The 24,117-nt window shown below is 46.4% G+C and overlaps 1 protein-coding gene across 14 annotated transcripts in view; it reads right to left on the bottom strand.

Annotated features, from left to right (window-relative positions):
- The window catches only part of LOC105486657 (WDFY family member 4), a 295,688-nt gene that overhangs the window by 75,122 nt on the left and 196,449 nt on the right, over positions 1-24,117 (bottom strand). For all 14 annotated transcript variants that reach the window (XM_071069968.1, XM_011749639.3, XM_011749635.3 and 11 more), the window contains 4 exons: positions 17,130-17,278; positions 10,254-10,374; positions 7,740-7,825; positions 6,140-6,202 (listed from right to left, as the gene is read on the bottom strand). In XM_071069968.1, coding sequence (XP_070926069.1) covers positions 6,140-6,202; positions 7,740-7,825; positions 10,254-10,374; positions 17,130-17,278 — 419 coding nt within the window. The remainder of the gene's footprint in view (positions 1-6,139; positions 6,203-7,739; positions 7,826-10,253; positions 10,375-17,129; positions 17,279-24,117) is intronic.

Raw genomic sequence — 24,117 nt, 5'->3', positions numbered from 1 at the left:
TACCATTCGCCTCTGGTCCCAGTGACTCCGGTATAGACACAGGGTATGAGTAGCTTGGTCTCCACAGTTGGCTTCCAGAGCTTCAGTTCGGCAAGAAACCCAAGGACATGCTTCTCTACTCCATGGTGGAGCCAGCACTACCTTTACCAGTTAAGCAATTGTGTATCTTACAGATCTGTAGCCAACAGCATGAATCTCTAGGGGGCAGGATTGAAGGAAGAGAAATGCTAGGAAGGGGAACTTGAACTTTAGCCTCCCCCCAGCTAACTGTGGTTCCTCTGGGGTGTGGTTAATTTTTCATGGAAGCTCATATTCTCATGGGAATCGTATAGGTTCTTATGGTTGCTTTTCTAAATTATTTGTCTTTCGTTATTTTTCAGAGAGAATCTCTAAAGGAAATAATAAGCAAAATGTTCAACTGTAAAACTTTGCACCCTCAAAATAAATTTCATTCTAAACATTATATATATATAAATTTATAGAATTAAGAAATGATTTCAGGAACTGCAAATACCCAGGTACAATCAGGCCCTGAATGTAAGTGCCATCTCACACCCAAAAGCTTTCTCCAGCCCAGGGACGCTTTTGCCTCAATGACATGGTGGATGCTCCAGTTTAGCCAAAAATATGTGCTGAGCCCAAGAGAGATTTGAGAGAAAGAGAATCAGATAGGCATCCTAGCCTTGTATTTCTCTGAGTTTTCTAAACTCTGGGCTCAATATGAACTGAGGTCATTAGAAAGCAATGTAACTGAGCCAGGTAATGTTAGCTTCCCAAAGGAATGCCTGTACAAAAATAAGTGTGAATGTTAGGCTCCCATTCCTGCAGAGAACTGATGCAGAGAATTAGGTTCCCCAGCACTCTTTTTGTATGTTTTATTAAAAAGGAATTGCCACCTTTGGTACCCATGATCCTTTAGAGAAGAACCAAATTTGATATTCAGCACCAAGAGAAAATATGTTCCAGAAATAAAAAAAAAAAGTTGCAAAAGCCTGTTTCTTATTATATATCCCTGGAAAATAATATAAGCCAACATGATTGTTTGTTTTAGTTTTCTTAGTCTCAGTACAATTAGAGTAACTAAATCACTCCACATGATCACATCTATATTTTTCCCCTTTAAAGGAGTGTTGGGTAATTGTTAAAGGATGGTTGTACCCTGTGTTTAATTTTGAAGCTGTCTGTAGCCCTTTCTGGAAGGGCATGAGTACATTTAAGTGTGAGGATGTGTGTTTATCCACAAGAGCATTCCAGCTAGCTGCCCCCTTTCCCTGCAGTTCCTGCCATCATTTCTCCTTTTCTGATTCATTTTTTTACATCTCAAAGATCCTGCCGGTATTCAACACCACAGAACAGGACTCATCCAACAGCTCTAGCTGGCATATGTTAGAAGGCCCTGTCAGCTTGCAGAACCTTGCACCCCACAGAAGTCTGAAAAGGCTGCCATGCTGTCTTCAAAAGGTTCAGTCCTGTACCATGGGGACAGGATTCATGCAGGCTTTACAAGTATTTTCCACTTGGAATTCAGGCCCAGAGAGCCTCCTTAGTGTGTGTGTGTGTGTGTGTATGTATGTGTGTGTGTGTGTGTATATATATATATATATATATATATATATATATATATATATATATATAGTTATGGAGGCAACCATTGTCACTGAAAGCCTCAGCAAAACTCTGGTACCAAAAGCTCTGATTTCCTGTGTGTGTGGGATGGTGTTCAAAGGAGCCACATGAGTCATCAAAAGCTGAAGGTTTAGGACGTGAAAATCTGTAGCCTAGGCCGAGGGTCATGGGCCAGTTGAAAACCCTCAGAACGGCACACACATCCCCTTAATAGGTAAGAAGTCCACATTCATTAGAGTGACTAACAAGCAGCTAGGCATTTTTCAAGATTCATTCTGTAATTATGGCCTCCAGTGATCCAAAAGAAAAATCATCAGCTTCATTCCAGGAATATGTCAGTGGCCAGCCAAGCCTTCCTAAGGCTGAGGACCACCACTGCCTTCCCACCCTGGAACTCCTGAAGCCACAATTGAGCTGGCAAGAGAAGGGCTGGAGAGGGGGCCACTCCAACAAGCTGAGAACAAAGAGAGCCACCTGCTTTTAATCAATTGTTCTGTTAGCATGCCCAAACATACATGAGGTGATTCTAAAAGTAGGCAGAAGGATTACAATTTACTGGGCGCCTACTATGAGCCCAAGTCAGCTTGATCCTGAAGCCAGGGCTGTTTATCTAGCACAGTCTTGCCACAAGCCCTCACTGCATGGGTGGCATCAGAGCCGAGGGTCATCACTGCGGGGTGTCCGCATGTTGCTGAGGCTCTCCTTCCATGAGCTGAGATGAGCATTCCTCTGGAGCACCATGCACTGTTGCTAGTTGAACCCAGAAGCTTCACCAGTGGTCTCCAACCTGGAGCTGTGCTGAGACTGTGCCAGGCATGACCCAGCATAACTCTGGAAGACCCTGCTCCAGTGGGATCAGGTAGCCATGATGGCAAAAATAATCACATTGGAAATAAAATTAGAATGGGGCTCAGCTGTACCACAGAAGCAAGGTGGTACACAGGTTGGCATTGCAGGTCATCATCAACCTGGGGATGAGTAAGGAATAATCTCCAGACATTTGACTCATCCACAGAGCATCATCTTCCTCCAACCTGGCAATCATTTCTGAGGGGCCTCTAACTTAGTGGGCACAGCTGGGGGTCAGCTCCTCTTCTGCATTCCTCCCTCTGCCCCTCCTCTACCCGCCCCTCTCTATTTGGAGTAGAAGGTGTGTGGAGGAAGGTATGTGTTTCCAGGCAAGGCACCACTAAGATTCTCAGGACAAAAGACGAAGAATGGACAAAGAGCTACCCACAGTCATAGGGACAACTATGTTGTCACTGAGTGACATTACAGAATAGGTTCATCTAAGGGTGAGCTGCAGAGACAATGAGGCTCAGCGAAGTGATGTGTGCCACGGTTGATGCAGCATTGCTCCAGGGAGAGAGAAAACCATCTGTAGCCCATGAGCACTGCGGCTTGGAACTTCCCTCTGCGTGGAACTGTGAGTGGCCACCTGCTTTTGCTGACACCCTCAGTGCTCACCCCCTTGTGGATAACAGAACCTTGATTCTCCCAAGGAATCATACTCCCCTCAATTTGGTCTATGTAATTGGGTGGGACTGACCCTATCCCCAGAAGCGGGGTGGGTGCATCCGTCTGATCCAGCCAATGAAAACATTTGATTGGTTCTGGTATGGGCATGTAATTAACCTAACTGGGGAAAATGACAGTTCAGGAAGTTTTGCTAAAGTTACCGGGATAGAGCACGTGGTGGGATTCCTGCGTGATTGACTGTCAGTCTGGAGCTGTTGGGGGCATCGGTGCCCCTGTGATGAGAACGTCTACTGAGAAATGGAGCCAGACCAAGCAAAATCCTCCCTGAGAGAGGGAGAACCGCCACTTCCTGCAGACTTACTTGTGCCTAGCGTTCCAGCCATGTCTGGAGCAAGACCATTTTTGACCTTCAGGTAGATGTGATCATGAATCCTCTTTTTTTGCTTCAATTAGTTTGAAATAGCTTTTTACCTTGCTATTTTGAAATAGCTATTTACCTTGCTGAAACACTGCTAAGAAATCCAAGTATGAACATAAAGGCTTATATGAAACATAAACAATATGAGATCAGCAGGGCTGAGATTCAGCAGATATGCACAGTTAGGACTATCCTGTTGTTGAACTATTAAACTATACCCATTACAGTTGGTGAACAGCCACCCCAACTCCAGTGACCCACTGCTGCCTGGGTCCCCTGGACCATACCCTGGTATGCCTTGCACTTCACCGCAATCTATAAAGGGTAGGTGCCTGACACAATAAGAGCCTCCACTAGCAGCCACTATAATTAGTCTATTGAAGGTCACCAATGACTCTCATGTTACAAAGCTCAATGGTCATTTCTCAGTTCTTATCCCACTTGGCCTATCAACAACACTTGACCACTCCCCCTTGAATCACTCCACCTGGCTTCCAGGACGTCTTCCACACCTACAGTTTCTGCTACCTTTTTGGTTACTCCTTCCCCATCTCTTCAGCTGTCCCTGCCCATGTCCTTATCCTCTAAAGGTTGGTGTGCCCAGGGCACAGTCCTCTGATCTCTTTTCCATGTGCATGTATTCTCATAATCTTGCCCATTCTCATGACTTTAAACACTATTCTAAATTTATGTCTCACTTGAACCTCTCTCTTGAACTCCAAATTCATATGCCCAATAGCTCCACAATGCCTTTGAGATGTATGATAAGCATCTCAAAATTCACATGTCTAAATCTGAGCTTCAGATAGCCACAGTGGGCCTACAGCCACTCTTCCTGTGATCATCCCCATTTAATTTTCCAATTGCTGAAGCCTAAATATTCTGTCTTCTCCGTAAGTCCTCTCTCACATACATGCACTTCCCACACTTGATTTGTCATCAGATCCCATCAAATATACCTTTAAACATGTCCAAAATGTGATCACATCACATCATCTTTGCTGTCATGTTCCTGGTCCAAGCCACCATCATCTCTAACCTGGATTATTGCAGTGGCCTCCAGCAATAGCTTCCTAACTAGTCTCAGCTTCTGCCTTTGACCCACTCCAGTCTATTTTTGGCACAGCAACCAGAGTGAGTCTTATCAATATGTCAGTTCACATCATCCCTCTGCTTAAACTCCTCCAATGCTTCCCATCTATTTGGAATAAAAGCCGACATGATAATCTTGCACCAACTATCCCCTGTGACCTCCCTCACCTCCACCTCAGCTAACTCCCTGCACTCCAATTTTACAGGCCTCAGCCACACCCTGCTCTTCCCTGGGTCTGACACACTTTTCTCAGTTAACTGTATAACATGTTTCTCCACTTTTTTTTTTTTTTTTGGACGGAGTCTTGCTCTGTTGCCTAGGCTGGAGTATAGCGGCGTGATCTCGGCTCACTGCAACCTCCGCCTCCTGGGTTCAAGCTTTTCTCCCACCTCAGTCTCCCAAGTAGCTGGGATTACAGGCGCCCACCATCATGCTTGGCTAATTTTTTGTATTTTTGTAGAAACAGGGTTTCACCATGTTGGCCAGGCTGGTCTTGAACTCCTGACCTCAGGTGATCTGCCCACGTTGGCCTCCCAAAGTGCTGAGATTACAGGAGTGAGCCACCACACCCGGCCAAGTCTTAATTCACAGATTGTTTTCTTGATAAGGGCTTTGCTTGCCACCTCATCTAAGATTTCAATGCCCACCTCTATCTGCTTGGTTTTTTACACTTACACTTATAATTATCTAGTATGCTTTATAGTTCACTCATTTATATTTGTTTATGTCTGTCCTCCTCATGAGAATGTGAACTCAATAAGGACAGGGGATTTTTTTTTTTTTCTATTTGCTTTTTGCTCTGTCAAGAAGCAAACACCATGTATCACAAGCTATTGATAAATAATTTTGAAGGAATTAGTGAGACCCATTTTATGCTGATTATAAATATCTTGAATGTCATTCCTGGGGACACCCTCTTGCTTGGTCCCCACACATTCCTGGAGAAAACCAGCAGCAGCAGCCACCTTCTTCTGTTCTCATCCCTGATTGAAATAAAAACATCTACTGATCCCTAAGTGGCCTTCCAGAGAACTGGGTAGCTGGAAAGGGGACCTGGGGGAGGGACTGCAAGCAAATCATTCACTGGGAGAGACGCCCCACAGTGCAGATTTCTAAGTTAACGTCTGATTCGCACACCATCATGTATGAATTTAGCTTCTAAGTGTTCAGAAACCCTCATCACAGGAGGGACAGCATGGGATTGCTCACACACACCCATGGGAGGGCCTGACTCCACACCTCTGTGCCACCTGCCCAGTCACCAAAGGCAGAGGATGGCTTCCTGCCATTTGGGTCTGAAAAAGCCACAGGGCATGTGGGACTTCAAGTCTATTCATAGAGGTTTAATTGGCAGAAGGAATTTCAGGAGTAGGATGAAGGACGAACAAGAATAGGAGAGAGAAAAATGAGGGAACCAGTCGGGCATGCTCTCTGCAGGACTTCTTTAGAGTGGGATGAGGCAGAGGAGGAACATCAAAGCCAGGGCAGTGCCATGCCCAGAGAGCATGGCTACTCGCCATTACCTTAGATTGAGGGGGTCCTCCGAGGCGGCTTTCCCCTTCAGGTTGGGTTGGAAAGAGCAGAAGCTACATGAAAAGGGAAGGGATAATTCCATCAGCAGAGTCAAGACCCTTCCACCTGCTGCAGAGGCATTTCCAGAGCCAGGCAGGAAGCTGGGCTCATTACTGCTCCCCCAGGCTCCATCCTGCCCCCAGGTCATGAACACCAGGCCTGGGTGTACCTCTGAGGCAACCCTCAGCACTATCTGACATTACACACTATTGCCTTAATACCAACAATGACAACAATAAAACAATAATTACTTAGGCAGTGTGTGTGAGGTACTGCCTCTGGGCCAGGCATTTGACAACATTGCCAATGTCAACAACCCTGCTGTACATTCTAGTGTGTTGCTGTGGGGACAAATGCCATCTTAATGCCAGGCTCCTTGAGCCGAGCGGGTAGTGGTTGTGGAGTTTGCATTAGGCCACCTTCACATCCTGAGTTGTGGAGGTGTAAGATTTCTAGATCAACTGTGAAAAACTTTGTTTAACGAACAGAAACCATAGGGGGAAATGAATCAAGTTTAATGGGTTGCATGTCTGCTTGTTTGGTTTGGTTTAAACTAGGCCTTGAAGATAATTTTAGGGGGCAGTCTAGCAGCAGTGTGGAAGAACCGCATGGGCAGGCTCACCTCAGTCCAAGGAGGTATGCCTAGAACTAGCACAAAAGCCTCTCTACTGTTGTTTTTCTCCACCCTAGCCCTGCCTCTTGGATGCAGTAGCGGGCCCTGGGTGCCAGTTCCACAGGGCCACTAGGAAGGCAGGGCTTGAATTTCTGAGCACAAAATAGGCTTCTAGGCGAGGGGATGTCAAATCTCACCTTAGAACTTTCAGCCCACGGGGAGCAGCACATAACCACTCCCTCTGTTAATCAGCCTCTCTGTGGTCTATCATGATGAGGAACTGACCTTCCTTTCTGTTCTTTCTAGATTCACTACAAACCAATCTACTGATCTATAACTTTAATGGTAATAAAAACAAATAACCATGGTATTAAGAACTTACACACTGGCTTAGATTTCTTAAATTGATCCATCTGGAGAAAGATAAGTTAACTAAAACAGCAGGCTTCTCTCTTTAAGAAAAAACATGTTCAGTGCACATGTGGGAAATCAGTTGTTTGGAATTCCTTCCAATGAAATACGAAATTGGAGCCACTAAAATTGGCAACTGGGATCAGAAAGAAAGATTAAGCCAAAAAAGTTACTTGGAAAATTAGAAAATAAAGCCAGAACATTCTGGAAGGCCCATTAAACAGCCAGTTCCTTAACTCTGTTGTAGCTGTGTAATTTTTTTTCTCGCTTCCTGTTCTATGCCACTTCAGTTCAGGAAAACGGAGCCTGCTTCCTAGGACTGAAGGAAGGGCCTTCTCTGCCTGTTCCCGTACCTCGTTTCATGACTTGGCAGTTCTGCGGGCCAGCAGTGCCTCCCTGGGCCCAGCCTGAGTGGCGCTCACTGTGGGTTGAGAGCACTTTTCCTGAGCACAGAGCTGAGTGTTCTCTGCCCCTCTGCTCTCAGTTCAGGGTCAGTTTTCTCAAAAGGAGGATTTTCAAGCTCTTACCTTTTAAAGGCCTTACTCCGATCACTGTTGTAGAATACAAGAAACTTGGAATATCCATTGTGGAAGAAGATCTCCAGGGCCATGTCCTGTGAAGAGAAGCCCCTTTTAATGCTCCTGATATTTTGTGGACTAGAGACGCCCCAGGGTGACAGAGCTGCTGGAAATGGGTCACTGGGGGTTTCTGTGTCAGAAGACCCTTCCCGGATGGTCCTTTTGAGTTCCCACGGTGGGAAGACCTTGGTGGGAGGGCAGGGGGCCTGACCACAGCTCTGAGTTCCATTGAAGCAGGAAGTAAAAGGCCCACTCCCAGGGCAAGCGTGAGGCAGATATGAGAGAAAGCAGCCATGCCATCCTCAGACATTTTCACTTCTGAGTTATGGCATGGGTGAGCCAGGAGGTCACCTTACCAGACATACTAGGAAAGCTAGTTCAGTGGTTGCAGCCTGGCAGCATCATGGGTTGACCTACAGACTTAAGCAGCGCAGGGCCCCCTGCCCAGGCCATTTTGATGTGGTCCCACTAGCATAGTAAGGTTTTTGTCAGGGGTACTTTCTTAATTCCTAAATCAAATTCACATAGTTATCTTTTCTTTTTTTTCCTCCCATCCTTGTTTCCTTTCTAACCCCCTTCTATTCCAAGCTATGTAAATAATAAACTTGGAATAAGAGATAGAGTGAGTCCCCTATAAGATAAGCCTCAGGGACGAGATGAGACCAAAGAGAGGGAATATCCAGGGCTGAAGGGAGAGTTAGGGAGAGGTGAGACCTGTACATGGAGGGAAGGATGGGGTGGGGTAAGGTTCAGACTCAGAGATGGGTACTGCACCCAATAACAGAGTCCTGTCCTGCATCCACCTGACTGGAAGTGAGTTCTCAAAGTCCAGTTCGTTAACTCTCTTCTCTCAGAGAGAGAAGGTATCTGCAAGGATGTTGCATACCTCCTCTCCTCTGCTAGTGGACAGGAGACCCTTGGATTTTTTTTCTACAAATATAAATATAAGTAATGTGCAAAACAGGAAGTGAATGCAGAATTTGTGGAGGATACAGCTTGCCCTGGATACCTTGATTGCCAAGCTCTGCCTTTCTCCTGGGAGAATCCAGGGATGGACAAATGGTGGCCTTGCTCAAAAAGCTCTCCCTTTGGCTTCCATCACTTCAGGTGAACCAACCCTCTGGAAACAATCACCATGTACTGGGGGAAAAAGTCCCACTGACTGATACCTATCTGCTACTGTACATAACATGTAGGGTAGACATATAATCATAGAACCATGAGGGCTGGGCTGCTGCTTCCACTATGCTCTTTCAGTTCCCTCACCCTGCAAAGGCCCTCAGGAAGCCCACGCAAAACGAGAACTAACTGTGTTGTAGGCAAAAGCAGCAGAGGGAGGACGAGTGCTCATTAGAGGGCTAGAGCAGAGCTGCTGGCAAACCCTTGACAGGAGGGCAGCTGCGGCCTTTCAGAAATTCCCCTACCTTAAAGGCCTCCCTGAGCTTCAGTTTCGGAGAATGATAATGAGACCTCTTGCAGGAGGGGTCACTGGATGAATCAATGACCCACCTACAGAAAATAGATTTACAAACGAAAAATATCTAGTTCATCTAGACCAAGCACTGCTCTCTTGCTGGCCTTTGGAACTAACAGTGACCCTGCAGAGAGGGTGGGAAGAGAGCCTGCCCCTCCTGTCACGTGGTCCCCAGATCCTCTTTTCTGCCAGCTGCCCTGGAGGCCCACGGGATGGGGATGCAGCTTTGCTATTGCTGAGCTTGGGGTAATGAAGGCAAGATGTGTTTGAGGTCGCTGGGGGCCCCTGAAGTTTACCCTACTCCCTTTGCTGCTCAGGTGATGTTTCTAGAAAGTGTGATCCATCTGTGAGGTGGGATGAGAAGTGGAAGATTATGACCAGCTTCTGGCTGAGCTCCTCCTCTGAAAGGAGCCGCCACCTCTGTCGCATGCCCTACTAAGCCCTTGAAGGCATGGGTGAGGCACTGAAAGACCCTGGTTGGAGGGGGCAGCTGGGAGATCCCTAAACCACTTGGCCCCAGAAACAGCGCCAAGCAGGAGCTTGCCAATAGGTGAGCACCTTGGGGAGAGAGGGGGAGAGTATGTCAGCAAGGGAGATATTACACCTGTGGGAGGGCAGGGCAGAGGGCACTCTACTCCCAGTCACCAGCTCTACTGGGAGGCAATGCATCTGTCCTGCCGTGTATTCCTAAATCTCCAAGGCAGCTCTAGGCTATGTCAAGAGCAAAGCAGCGAAGTAGCTGAATCTTAAAAGACATAGTGAAAGGCCCAACAGCCAATAGCAGGGACTGGAGAGAGTGGAGCAGAAGTCAGAACTCCCACCTGGGACCATAAGCCCAGGGAACTCGTGGGTGTCTCCTTAAGGGCACTGGGCTGCGCATAAGTACAAAGACGGGTCACAGCGATGTGTCTCTGGATGGCTCCTGGACCACCTGTCCCATGGCCCTGCCTCTTGCAGGCCCCAGGTGTGCCAGCACCCAGTGTGCTTACCTGCAGGAGGAAGCGAGCCTGCCGTAGCTCCCGCATGTCAGCGTAGCTGTGGCGCTGGCACGAGTAATGGTCAGTGGACCTGTCTTTGCTGCACAGGTTGAAAATGAACGGATCGCTGATGCTGAGAAGGAAACAGGCATGCAGGGCACATGTTCAGACATCAGAATGAGGACATGTGCAGGCTTCTTCCTCTTCCTGCCCTCCACCAGCCCCACCCACATTTCCAAGGACACATCAGAGAGGTGCGGGGGTCACTGCCAACCAGTATGCTAGCCCTACTCATCTGAGAAATCCTTGTTGAGTGCTTGCCCACGTCAGCTCTGGCACTGGCCACTGACACATGAAAGCTGCCCTGCCCTGGAGGACCAGGGTAGGGTGTCAGCCTCACCAGGCCAGGGGACAGCAAGAAAGTGGCACAGTTTCCAGGATGATGCTGACAAAGGGTATGAGGGTGGGGGTGAGAAGTCCCCTGGGTGAGAGTGGGGGCTGGCAGGGAGGGCTTCATGGGTGCTGTGCATGACCCTAAACCATGCGCAGGAGCCCTGGTGGGTTCCTGTGGCCTCTCTTCCCTGGCTCCCCCATGCCCAGCCTGGCCCTGTGCCAGCTACCTCTGCCCAGGCATGACAGTCTCAGCGCCAGGATGCCTGCTCTGCCACACGCTCTAGTCCCTCTGCCCAGGTGTTTTTGTTTTGTATTGAATGACCTATTTCCCTGGAAGGGCTGAGAGGCTGGATGAGGTAACTGAGTCAGGTGTGGCCTGTGGCTGCCACAGGGACTGGCAGGACTTAGACCCTTCATGGCAGGATTGTGGAGTACAGAGCACTTGGCAGGGAGGTTCGAGGGAAGCCAGGTGACTGTAAGACTGAATGCAAACCAGTGTTAGGAGGGGTCAGGCACCACAGGGAAGAGGAGGGAGGGGAGCAGAGGAAAGCAGAGAGGATGCTGGCGAGGCATGAGGACAGCAGCCGGAGCTCATCTGCACAGCTCCTGCATTCTGAGAGGCTGTCCAGCCTGGCCTGGGTCCTGGGAACCTTCAGGATGAGTCCTCTCCAGAGGCGAGTGAGGCTGTCACTGAGACTGCAGAATGATATCTGGTGTTAGACCAGGAAGCTCTTCAGGACCCTTGGCCTGCCTCGCCCACATCTTTGGCAGCCCTGAGAGCTATCTGGCTCTCAGCTGACCTTCCCCTAAACATATCTGACTCCCAGTGGGGCCATAGTGGTAATTTTCCTTACTACCCTTGGCTTAGGTCAAACCACATCCCAGGTCAAAGTACTAGTGGGGATGACACAGCCACTCATCTGTGCTCCCAGCATCCATGCTAACAGGAACCACAGCAAATATCCTTTGCCCTTTGGCTGTATGTCTGACTGGTCTCTCTCCCTTGCAGACCATACAAAGGCACAGGCCTGAGTTGCTGGGTACACCCTGCCCAGGACAAAGGAGTGCACTGAATTCTGAAGCGATTGCTCAGTCACACAGCACAAACAACTTCCTGAAAGCCAGAGCTCGTTCTGTTTGCAAGACCCAGGCTGGAGACAGAAAGTGTAGCGGGTGCATCTTAAAATTCCCAGGCCAGGCCTTGAGTAGTGAGAAGCAATCTTGGAGAGCTGGTAAGAGACTCACTCAAAAGGCAGAGAAGGGACCCACGTGTGATGTGGGACCCACCTCCCAGGCACCTGGAGAAACAGAGGTATGCCTCCAGCAGGCATCAGGCAGTCCTGAGATGAGGCCCCTTGGAGAGTTATGAGGGGTGTGCAGGAGGCTTTTCCAGAAAGATCCCAGAGTGACCCCTCCTCCTGGAGAAGCAGAAGAGAGGAGGGGAAAGGGAGGATAATAAATTTGTCCAAATATTTATTCCCAAAGAGAACAATTTGTACACTGGAGATAACTGAAATGCCTTGAGCTAATCATATGAACCTTTTCATCATCTGGACACATGGGAGCTTGAGAAATAAAGTTGATTTCAGTTATAGACAGTTACATTTCTGAACATCTGGGGCATGCAGGCATCTTAAATTGTGTATACAACCACAACCATTCTGATAAGATGCCAGGACTGAGAAACGAAGGCGTCCCAAGCACGTCAGCCCTCAAGAAGCCTGTGCGCCAACCACAGGCCCAGAGAGCCAAGGGCTGTAAGGGCCCCTGCCCCAAGGTGGTCCTGCCAGCCCCAGCCCAAGGCGGTAGGGAGTGGGTGAGGAAATTGTTTCAGCTTCTCCCATTCCAGCTCCCAGTGTGGTCCCCATGGCCCAGTCTACAATGCAGCCCATGGAGCCTCTGTGCCCCACTTCCTGGGGAAGTCGGGAGAGGCCCAGTAGTCACAGAGGCCCAGAGGGAATTCTCTAGTCTATGCTCAGTGGCAGTCCAGCATGTGCAGCCCTAAGAGCTTGGACTTGTGCTGGGCAGCAGGGAAGCCTGCCCAAGTGAAACACAGCCTGAGTGCCTTGGTTAGGCCCCTGAACAGCTGGACTTTGAGGCTGCAAACTCAGGCTCTCTGCAGCCCCTTCTCAGAACAACCCTCCCAGGCCCTCTCCTCTAAGCCACGTCGTGGTAGGATGGATCAGACACAAAATGCAGCTTTGGTTCTGAATGCTTCTGCCGGGATGCTGTAATACAAACCTGCTGCTGGCTGAGGTCCTTTGTCCATTATTAATGCCTCTATATGGATCTCAGCTGAGCTGCCCCTACACATCTCTGACTCCCAGCAAGGCCATAGAGACAATTCTCCTTCCTACCTTTGGCTTAGGTCTAGCAGCATCCCAGGTCAAGGTACTGGTGGGGATGACATGGCCACTCCTCTGTGCTCCCATCATCCCATGCTTGTGGGAACCACAGAAAATATTTTCCATACCTTAGCTGCATGTCTGGCTGGTCTCTCTCCCCTGCAGACCCTGCAAGGCCCAGGTCTTTGTCCATGGCTCTCTGTCCTCTGTATCTTCCCCTGAGCTCGGGGCATGTTTGCTAAGTGACTGTCATGCTCTCTGGCCTGCCAAGCGTTTCCCTATTCATTATTTAATTGGATCCTCATAAGGAAACCTTATACTGAGCATGACTTATTTTTATTCCCATATCATAAATGAGGAAACTGCATTCCAGAGAGGTGAGAATTTTCCAAGGTCATGTGGTCCTTAAAAGAGGTGGAACTTAGTTTCAAATCCAGGTCCTCCAACTCTAACACCCACGCTCTTTCAACAGTGCCTTTTCTCCCTGGAGGCAGAAATGCTCCCTAGCTTTTACAGAGCTCTCCAACTGGCTCCCTGCTTTGTGGGGAGCACAGTTTGCTCTGTGCTGACTGTTTCTGCAACTCAGGACTCTGAAACACAGATGACATACAGAAGAATGCTCTGAAAAATAGTAACGAGCTTTTAGGAGAAAGGATAGTCATTTTCTTCCCGCTTGTAGAAACTGAATAAACATCTAGGGCATGGATCCTCAGATAGACCCAAAGTCTCAGAAAAGCTAAATTATGTACATTATTGAATTATGTACATTATTGAGTCCCCTGATTGACCTCCAAATTGAGGTCTATTATATGTAGTATTATTCACACAGCTGTGATTGGGAGTCTCCGACAGTACTACACCCTATATGTTCTACAAAATGAATCGAAGTTCAGGCAGCCAAGGGTACCAGATAGGCAGCTGATCCATACCCTTTGGGTAGAGTCATTGCCATAGTTTAGAGGCTGCCATTCACATTTCCGCAGCATAACAGCCAGCAGGATCTGCAAAAACTGTCCAAGTGTGCATAGGATCACTGTCAATATTCTGACTCGATAAATCACAATGAGATAAATGGTAGTTATGATATTGGTTGACCTGTTCTTTGATAGTAGAAGTGGATTTCAGGATAAAACACACTTGGATTTGGCCCACATTTGAAGTTACCTGACTATTGCCAGAATTATACCTGGAATTTATACCCAGAACCATTCACTAGATTGTAAACCCTCTACCAGATTTAGTCCACATCTAATTCACTCTTTCCATCTACGGAGTCAACTATGGTGCTGAGCATAAGACAGATTTTCAATAAATACTTGTTGAACTGAATAAAACAGAAATGACTATTTAAAACTGCTCACTGATGGGGAAGAATTATCTGATTTAAAATACTCTATCACAAAGAGCCAGTTGGATGACTTGGGTTCCCACCAAGTTAATCAAATTCTCTGCCTTGTGAGCTTAATTGCCCTTGTCACGGGTAGAACCGTGTCCCCCAAAGGAGATATGTTGAAATCCTAACCCCCAGTACCTCAGACTGTGATTGTATTTGAAAAGAGCCTATTTACAGAGGTAATCAAGTTAAAATGAAGGGTGGGTCCAAATCCAACCTGACTGGTGTCCTTATAAAAAGGGAAAATTTGGACACGGAGATAGACTCACAGAGGGAAGATGATGTGAAGACACAGGGACACGATGACCAGGTGCCTGAAGCAATGCATCTCCAAGCCAAGGGATACAAACCATTGTCTGCAAACACAAGAAGCTGAAAGAGGCAAGTAAGGAGGCTTCCCTAGAGCAGTCAGAGGAAGCATGGCCTTGCCTTGGTTTCGTACTGCCAGCCTCTAGGACTATGAAACAACACGTTTCTGTTTTGTTTTGTTTTTTTTAAGCCACCCAGTTTTTGACTGCCCTAGCAAATGAATACAGCCACCCGAATCAGCTAAGAAACGGACCTACGACAAGCAAAAGCTAACCTTCTCAGAAGGCTGTTCGTTTCTGAGGAAATTTCCAAAGTGCAAAGTCCAATCACTGTCAAGGAGTCTGCAGTGTTCTTGAGTCTGATTTAGGATATTTTTATGCTACATCGGAGAGGCTCTTTCAAGGTCTAATGTGCAACTGACTCCATTTCATAGCAGTCTTTTACAGAAACATTGCACTTAGCTTTATTTTTACCAAGCTTATTTATGTATCTTCTTTAATCTCCATGGTCAAAATAAGACTTAATCCCCATTGATCTGGCATGATCTAATAGTCTGTCTCAGAACTGCATCTCCAGGAGTGCTAGTAGTTTCTTAGGGCAGTAGACAAGACCCCGGAGAGAAAGCACTGTCTGAATAACAAATGCTTCCTTGAGGTATGGTGACTTAAACTACCTGGGCACTTCCCCAGTGTAATTCCAGGGTAGTGATTTGTTCTCACTCTACTCCTGCTTGCATTCTAGAAAAGTACATTTTCAGACATGAGAAGTCTCCCTTGTCCGTCATTGCAAATCAAGTGAGTACATAAAATCTGACCACTGGGTTTCTGTTAAAAGTGCAGATATAGTGAATTTGATCATGATTAGATGCACCTCATAAACACAATTTACCTAATCAATAAGATCTTATCTAACACTAAGTCTATGTAAACCAGAGGTGAAGAGCATAGCAGTGGATTATGTGAGTCATCACAGGGGCACGCCGGGCATACGGATAGAGTAGAAAGCTTTCATCAGCTCTCAGAGAGGCACGGCTGCAGGCCTATTGTCCATATTGATCAGTATCAATAAAACATGAGCAATAAGATGGGATGAGGATGCCAAGTATTAATTATGCTTCTCCTGCCTTGGAGAAGCACAGAAGACTCACAGCAATCGGTGAACATTTGGTATGAATAAAATATGGAAATTAGCAGACAGAAAAATGCCAAGCATTTTAGAGCAGTTTGATCTAAATCAACCAAGGTGGGCTGACATCTACTCTTCCGCACTCCTTCAACTCTTGCTTCCCGACATAGGCTGGAAGTGATAGGACAATTGGAAGTTAAAGTTCTTGGTTATTGGCAGATAAGACTTGGACTCCTCTGTCAGTAGCCTAAAACAGTGGCTCTCAAAGTGTGGTCCCAGACCAGCGATAGAATCAGCATCAGCTAGGAACTTATTAAGCCTCAGGCCTTGCCCCAGACCTTCTGAATTAGAAACTAGGGTGGGGCAGGACTCAGGGATCTGTGTGCTAACAAGCCCTCCAGGTGATGCTGGTGTCAGCTAGTTTGAGAGCCACTGGGCTAAGAGGTCATCTTGTCATTATCTGAAACTGGGTCATCTGGAAAAGGCAAGGCCTATCACTGCACGAAGAAATCTTCATCCAAATATCTTCGAAGACAGTGATCAAGTGAAAACATACACTTGACAATTGGACTTTTGGCAAAAGTTCAGTCAATTTGATTTTTGAATGGCCTTACTTCATAAACACAGGAGAATTGCACAATAAGGGCTGACCGTACCCAAATAGACCAATTGCACTAGATCCTAAAGAACTCGGCATTTCCTGCCAAAGGCTTCTGGTATTTGTTGGTGTAAAAATGACTTCAAGTTTCTTCCCAAGTCTCACCCATTCTGCAAGACTCAGATCTTGGTCCCTTCCTCAGGTAGCTCTTCCCCACCACTCCAGTCCCAGGCCATCCCTCCAATCCTGAACCCTGAAGAGCCCTCTCATAACACACATTTTGTCCCAGGATCATAGTGCGCGGCCAACAGTTTCCAAAAGACACTGTGCATGCTGCCGATTGCATTAAGTCCCTCGGAAGAGAGGGGCGGTGCCTGTTTTCTTATGCAGAATGAGCAACCAACATGTTGTTGAGTGAGTAAGTTGATGCGTGACTGAATTCAGCCACGCAAATAACTGAAGGACTGATCCCTGAGTCCTGACATTCCACATTAGGGGAGACCTGAGGAGCTGCCACATTGGTACCCAGTCCTGATCACTGCTTAGGGGAACCGTGGCCACAGATGGCCTATGCCTGCAGGTTCTTCTATTTTATCTCATGGCTCAGTTTTAGGCCCAAACCTAAGCCCACTGTAAGAACAAGGTGAGAAGGGGAAGAGTAGGGCAGGCTGGTAAGGATGAATGGGGCTCAGGGAAGAATCTGCTGGGAGAAGTGGATAACTCACTTGGATAAGCAGTGACGGGTACAATAGACATCACCCGTGGGAGACAGTGTGAAGTTCTCGCAGATGTAGAAGTGTTGGTGGCCAAAGAGCAGGACCCCTTCTGACACCAGGTGGCCCTGCACAATCACCAGGGAGAACTTCTGCGTCACCTGGAAGGAGAGAGTGCCAGAGTCAGGTGGTGCACAGGAAGCATGCCCATGATTCTTGGCGGAAACAGGAGGGCAGTGACCAGCCACCCACAGGGCACTTGGAGGTGAGAGCAGTGCCTTGTATGAATGGCAGTCCTGCTGCCCCAGAGCTGTACTACTCTTCACAGCCTACGTGGCAGTACCACATCCCACCTAGGCTGGTGTTTATTCTACCCAAGCCCACCCCTGCTCCCACCAAGCTGTGTGGGTGAGTGTTTACTGCTATATTCAGCACATCGAAGTCCTTTCTCTCACTTTAAGGCCCTCTACAAACATGCAAAGCATCCCACAGTTAACCGTGAGGAAAGTTCACCAGGTACAAGACATCCCTCAGTTACAGAGGAGACGGAGCTTGTCCAGGGACCAGCTGGTACATGGTTGAGCCAGGACTAGAACTCAAATGTGCCTAGAACCACAAGTGCAAGACAGGTACTGCCATCTCTGCAAGGCCAAGGAAACATGTGCAGAAGATGCACAGCGATCTGCCCAGATCCCTCCTCTTGGACTGAGGTGAGCATTTCCCCTGTTACTGGAAATGTTGGCAGTTCTCCAGAGTTGCCTTAGCTGAATACAGCCCCTGGCCCAAGGTCACATCCTCTTCCCAGGGGCAGTCTGTACCCAACAACTGGACAATGTAGAGTAGGAAGGCTTAGCCCCTCTGGCTCAATTCAAGAAAACTCTAAACAACCATCCCAAACCTATAGCTGCTCTGGAATCAGCTGAAGTCTTTGCTGAGACTACATTGTGGTTGTACTTCTCCATCGGCCCAGTCTTGCAATCCTCATTCCCAATCAACTTTCTCCATGCAGAACCTGACCTGTGATAATGTCTTGGTATGACCCAGAGTTCTGCATGTAGTAAAGACCAAGTGGGTCCTTACATAGTAAACCCTAAAAGAACAAGTTAGTGAATCAATAAATTCTAGAACATGAGAGCCTAAAGGGACCAAGAATAAGGCCAAGGCCAGCATTTTCTCATGGTAATTTTGTGCTAATTTCAGTTATACAAAAGCAGAATAGATATGCTTGGGAGAAAAAATACAAAAGAGGTTCCAGGAGATAAGACTCTCACTAAAGATCAGCTACCTACTAAGTGACACAGCCTGGGACTGAAGCAAAGCTCCCTGCTCACCTTTGGGAGCAATGACAAGGCCACAGTGGTGACACCTGGAGAGCAGACCCCGAAGACCAGTTCTCCAACTTTTGCACCAAATGGGATTAGTGAAAGCCAGAGCCAAGGGCAGAAAGCAAAGGTTCACTGAGGGTTTTGTTCCAAGATAAGTATTAATCACTATGATCCAGGACAAGTCAGGGCTGAGCTGTTCTTCCTAAAACAGCCGAGAGCCTCTGTTTCTGTAACCAAGGTTGGTGCAGGTAGCTGGCTTTCTTGGTCTATCCCGAATCTACTTTGTCAGGGGAGCTAGCCCTCCAGCCACCTTCCAGGCCAGGGTCCAAAGTGGACTCATTTCCAATTTCATTCATTCATCCAGGTGGTCATCTATTCAACAGTTACAGATTCAGCCTCTGTTTCATGGCAGGCACTGAACCAGGCTTTGGGAATAAGGTGGACAAGATATACAAGATCCTACCCTCATAGGGCTTAAAATCCAGTAGTGGGATTTTAAGCAACAGACTATTACAACCTGTGATACATGCTGAGAGAGAAAAACCAGAGTGATCATGACAAAGGCAGGGAGAAACTTGGCGAGAACACTGTTCCGTTCTTGGACACTATTCTTGGCGAGGACATAGACCCTGAAACTTGAAGGATGGAAACATGTAAGTTCTGGAAAAGCTTGGAGAAGACCATTTCAAGGAACGGGGACATCCAGTTAAGGGTCTAGAGGCAGGAAGGGCTGATTTGGAGAACAGAAAAGTGGTCAGTATGGCTGAGATGAAGTTGGAAAGTAGGAGTATCTCCATCATAGATAGTCTTAGGTACCTTAGCATGGCCATTGGGTTTTACTGTCATTGCAACAGAAAGTTGCGAGAGAGCTTGTTTCTAAAAGATGACACTGACTGCTGGGTGGAGATAGCATTAGAAAGGGTCAAGACTGAAAGGAGGGTGCCCTGTCATGTTGCTATTTCAGTGGTCTGGGATAGATGGCAGAATGCGGAAGGAAGGAAGTGGGTGTATGTAAACAAGAAGATGGAGAATTGACAGGAGCTGCTACTGGACTAACTGGAAAGAAAAAGAAGAAAAAGAAAAGAAAAGAGAAGAGAAGGACAGAAGGAAGGAAGGAAGGAAGGAAGGAAGGAAGGAAGGAAGGAAGGAAGGAAGGAAGGAAGGAAGGAAGGAAGGAAGGAAGGAAGGAAGGAAGGAAGGAAGGAAAGAAGGGAAGGGAAGAAAGAAGGAAGGGGGGAGGGGGAGGTGAGGGGAGGAGAGGGGAGGGGAGGAGAGGGAGGATGGATTAAGGATAAATGATAAATGTCTACTTTGGGACTTGAGTAACTGTGTGGCATTCCCAGGTTCTCTAGTAGTCTTCCCCAGGGGCAACCACTATTACCACTTTATCATACATTCATACAAAGAGATTGTATGAATACATTAGCATGTTTATACAGATTCTTTTTTATACAAAGAATATACTTATATGCTTACTGCTCTGCATCTAGACTTTTCTCTTAACAATTCATCTTAGATAATTTTCCAAATCATTTATTATAGAGCTGTCTAATTCTTATTAATAGTTGCGGACAATTCCCTTGAATGGATGTACTACAGTTTATTTGACCAGTCAGTGCTCTTTTGATCCAGGTTGCTTTAAAATGTTTTGATATAACAGGCAATGCTACAATTACCATCCTTGTAGGTGAGTCATTTTGAATACACAAGTAAATCTGAAGCATAAATTTCTATAAGGAGAATTGCAGGTCAAGGGTGTGGGCATTTTAAATTTAGGTAGCCATTGCTAGACTACCCTCCTGCAAGGTGACACTAATTTACACTCCCACCAGGACTATTAGGAAGATTATGTCAGGCTGCTTAAACTTTTTCTCCTGTTATACTTTTTCCCAGATGAGACTCAGAGACCCCATCCTCAGGTTCACATGATGAGATGATGTGGCTCTGCAGTGCCAGTCCTGGCCTATGTGCCTCCAAATCCTCTCGTCTGCCCGTGACACCAGGCCCCCACCACAGCCTCCATGGTGCCTGCACCAGGGTCTCAGAGCAGATGCCTATGATCTGGTGCTTCCCTTTGGGAAGACTTAAGTATCAACCAGAATAAGCCAAACCACAAGAAAAATGTCTGGTGAGACCTGGGTTAATAGCTTAAACATTGATTCTGCTAGAAAAGAAATGGCATTTTAAAAACTAGAAAATGAACCCAAGTGAACTATTACCTGCTTTTCCACTTAAATTAGCACTAGGAGGGCTCCATCCCTAAGTTTACTCGTGATTAAGAAATCCCTTATGCCATGATTGTATTGATCACTTTAAAGAGTAGAACTTTTGCCTCATAAGTAGAGCTTTTTTAAGATCAGCTGAATGATATATTAGCACTCTTGATGGGTAAAATAACTAAGAAAGTAGCCACAACTAGCTCTGTGTATGATGACAAACAGGTTGTCCAGAAATCAACAAAATGCTGGAGCTAAAGTTAGAGGGCATCTTTGTTCATTTTCTGCTGCAATAACAGAATACCCCAGACTGGGTAATTTATAAACAGAAATGTTTATTTGGCTATTGGTTCTGGTGGCTAGGAAGTCCCAGAGCATGGCACTGGCACCTGGTGAGGGTCACCCCATGGTGGAAGAGCAGAAGCTGGAAGTGAGCATGCAAGACAGAGAGAGAAATGGGGCCAAACTTATCCTTTTTATCAGGATCCCATCCCATAATAACGAACCCATTCCTGCAATAATGGCATTAATCTATTCATGGGGTCGTGCTCTCATGGCCTAATCACTTCTTAAAGACCCCATCTCTTAATACTGTTACAATGGCAATTAAGTTTCCAACACAAGAATTTTGGGGGACATTCAAACCATAGCAGGGAGACAACAATCTAGTGGGACATTCAGTGGTAGCACACACCAGCACATTCTTCTAAAGTCAGGCCTCAGCGGTGCATCTATAAAGGGCAAGGTCAACTGGATGCTCTCTAAAGGTTTCTCTATCATTAGCAGTCTGCAACTTAGTGAAATACCCTGATTTTACAGGTAGGAAAACTGAGGTCCAGAGAAGTGACTGAAGGTACCCAGTAACAGAGCTGTCAATATATGCATTCCCTTATTTTTGTGTGTACGGTGAGTGAGTCTGCTGCAATGAAAGCTTTAGCCCTGCTCCCATTTATCATCTGCCCTCTTCCTACATCTCTGCTTGCCTCAACCTTGTTCTGAATACATTCTAATAGTATTAGCATATGGAATAAGTATTCTTATTTTTTAGAAAAACACAGGTTGCTGAGAAAAAGTCAAGTATCAAAAAGGCAAAAGGCTACATAAATTACATTCTTTTGGCCACCTATGAGTTCTGGTATCTACGTTTTCATTCTTAAATGTGTTTAGATGGAAAATTCAGCCATACTAATAATCAAAGAAATGTATATTAAAACAATAAGGAGATGCTATCTATTTATACATATACATATATGTGTAGAGATATATCATCTCCTTATTGTTTTATGTTTTATATATATACACATATATATTAATTTGGGAAATATGGAAAGGAATGTAATGATGCATGGATCTTTTTATGTAAGTACATCTCAGGTTGAGATGAGGAGCAGGGATGCCCCCTGGCTGCTTGCATGTGTCACTTCCACAGAGAGCCTGCAGACAGCCACACCTCCCATCTTTGCAGACTCAGAGGAGACCAGGTGGAAATGGCAATACTTTTGCTCTTGTTTGGTTGCACCAGCGAAATGTGAAACATATTACAAGTCCCAAGGACTGTTCAAAGCACAATACTCACCATAACCTGTGTTCACTAAGGACTGCTCATTGGCAACTGATTAAAATTGGAGCATATTTTTAGCCAGGATAGCTCTGAATATTGTAAAACTTGGACTCATGGATTTGGGCATTTATTTGAAAAGTTAGTCTGTATGAGAATCACCTGCACAACTTGATAAAATTCATATTCCCAGGTTACATCCCCAGACGTTTCAATTCAACAGGTGCAGAGTAGGGCCCTAGAATGTGAATTTTAATAAGCAACCCAGAAGATTCTGATGCAGATGATCTGAAGCCCATACACTAAGAAACTGACTATTGGGCACCAGCTAGGCTAAGAAAAAAAAAAGGTTTCATCTGGTGTCAGCATATTGCCCATAATTCACTCATCTACTTGTTCATTCATTTATTTAACAGGTACATATTAAATGTTTAGCATATGCCCCACACCCTGGGAGGCACAAAGGAAAATAAAACATGCCTTTAAGATGTTTACAACATAACAGGAAAGAGAGAGAGCAGGATATGAGCTCTCCCAGCACAGGGTGGGAGGAAAAGCACAGGTGCTCTGGGAACACACAGGAGTGTGCCTCACTCAGACTGAGATGGAAGAAGGGGCAGTGGTGACACCAGAGAAGTGGTTCCTGAGGAGGTGACTCCAAGGCTGGGGTTAGGAGTTACAAAGATAAAAACATGGGAGAAGCATTCCAAGGCACAAAGTCTTGAACCAGTTGGACATTTTGGAGATTATAGGTAGTTTTGTATAATTAAAAAGTCAGAAGCGTGTCTATGTGTATGTGTGCACGTGCACACATGTGTATGCATATGTGTGCATGTGTGTGTGCATGTGACTATGCACACATGCACGTACATGTGCATGTGGTTGCACATGTGAGTCTGTGCATACCTGTGTGTGTGTTCATGTGCATGTGTAAGGATAAGGGAAGTTAGTCCAGGGAAACCATAAGGTCAGCTCTGGAATGGCCTTGTATATGAAGAATGCTAACCAGCATCTCAGAAATATTAAGTAGGAATGACATGTGTTGTTTGCATTTCAGAAAGTCATGGAGATTCAGGAATACAGGAAGTTACTGCATAGAAAGGTTAACACCCACCCCCACCTTCTACAAACAGCCTCAGCTAAAGATATCTGGGAGGAGCTTATAGAAGATGCCACTCTCTGCAGTCCAGAGGAAAATATCTCTTCCTTCGAATAGATCATTTCTACCAAGGTCAAATTCATATATTTATGAGTTTGTAAGAAAAAAAATCAGATGTTTAATTTTTCATGTAATCAAAGAACAAGAACAAAAGCAAATCCTCACTTGAGGACTGACGTTGGACTGGTTCTGGAAGCTGTACAAGGGACATCCCCAGCCACGTGGTAACTGACATGGGCCCATAATTAATATGCATTAAATCAGTCACTCCTCAAGTCAAACAGAGCTGTTTGCAGAGAAATGTGTTTGTGGTCCTGGGAATCATTAATCAATGATGCAGAGGTGGCACAGAATAATTGAATAATTACCATCCCAGGTATTGCTGGAGGCAACCAGAACTCCAACGTTCACACAAAGAAATGAGTTAAGCTTTTGCCACCCTAGCCTCGGCACCACCAGCATCCCCCAGGGCCAGGACAGTGCCTGCAGCTCCAGAGGCTTCTGCCAGAGGCATGCCTACCAGACGCCTGGGAAGCAGTCATGCCCTGGAAAGTCTCCTGTGCCATGTGTCCAGCAAAGGCCATATAAGCAAGCACTTCTGAGATGATAGGGGGAGCAGGAGTGGGGACTGTGCTGTAGGAGCATGCACACAGTCCTGCCACGCCCCTATTGTGGGTATGTTTCACTTAGAAATTTAGAAAAAGCACAAAGCCCACAAAGTCTCACAATGACATCTGAATTA

This window comes from Macaca nemestrina, chromosome 9 (assembly GCF_043159975.1).
Source record: "Macaca nemestrina isolate mMacNem1 chromosome 9, mMacNem.hap1, whole genome shotgun sequence".
Lineage (NCBI taxonomy): Eukaryota > Metazoa > Chordata > Mammalia > Primates > Cercopithecidae > Macaca > Macaca nemestrina.
Note: the sequence above shows the minus strand (reverse complement) of the source record. Positions and strands in the feature narration are given on the sequence as shown.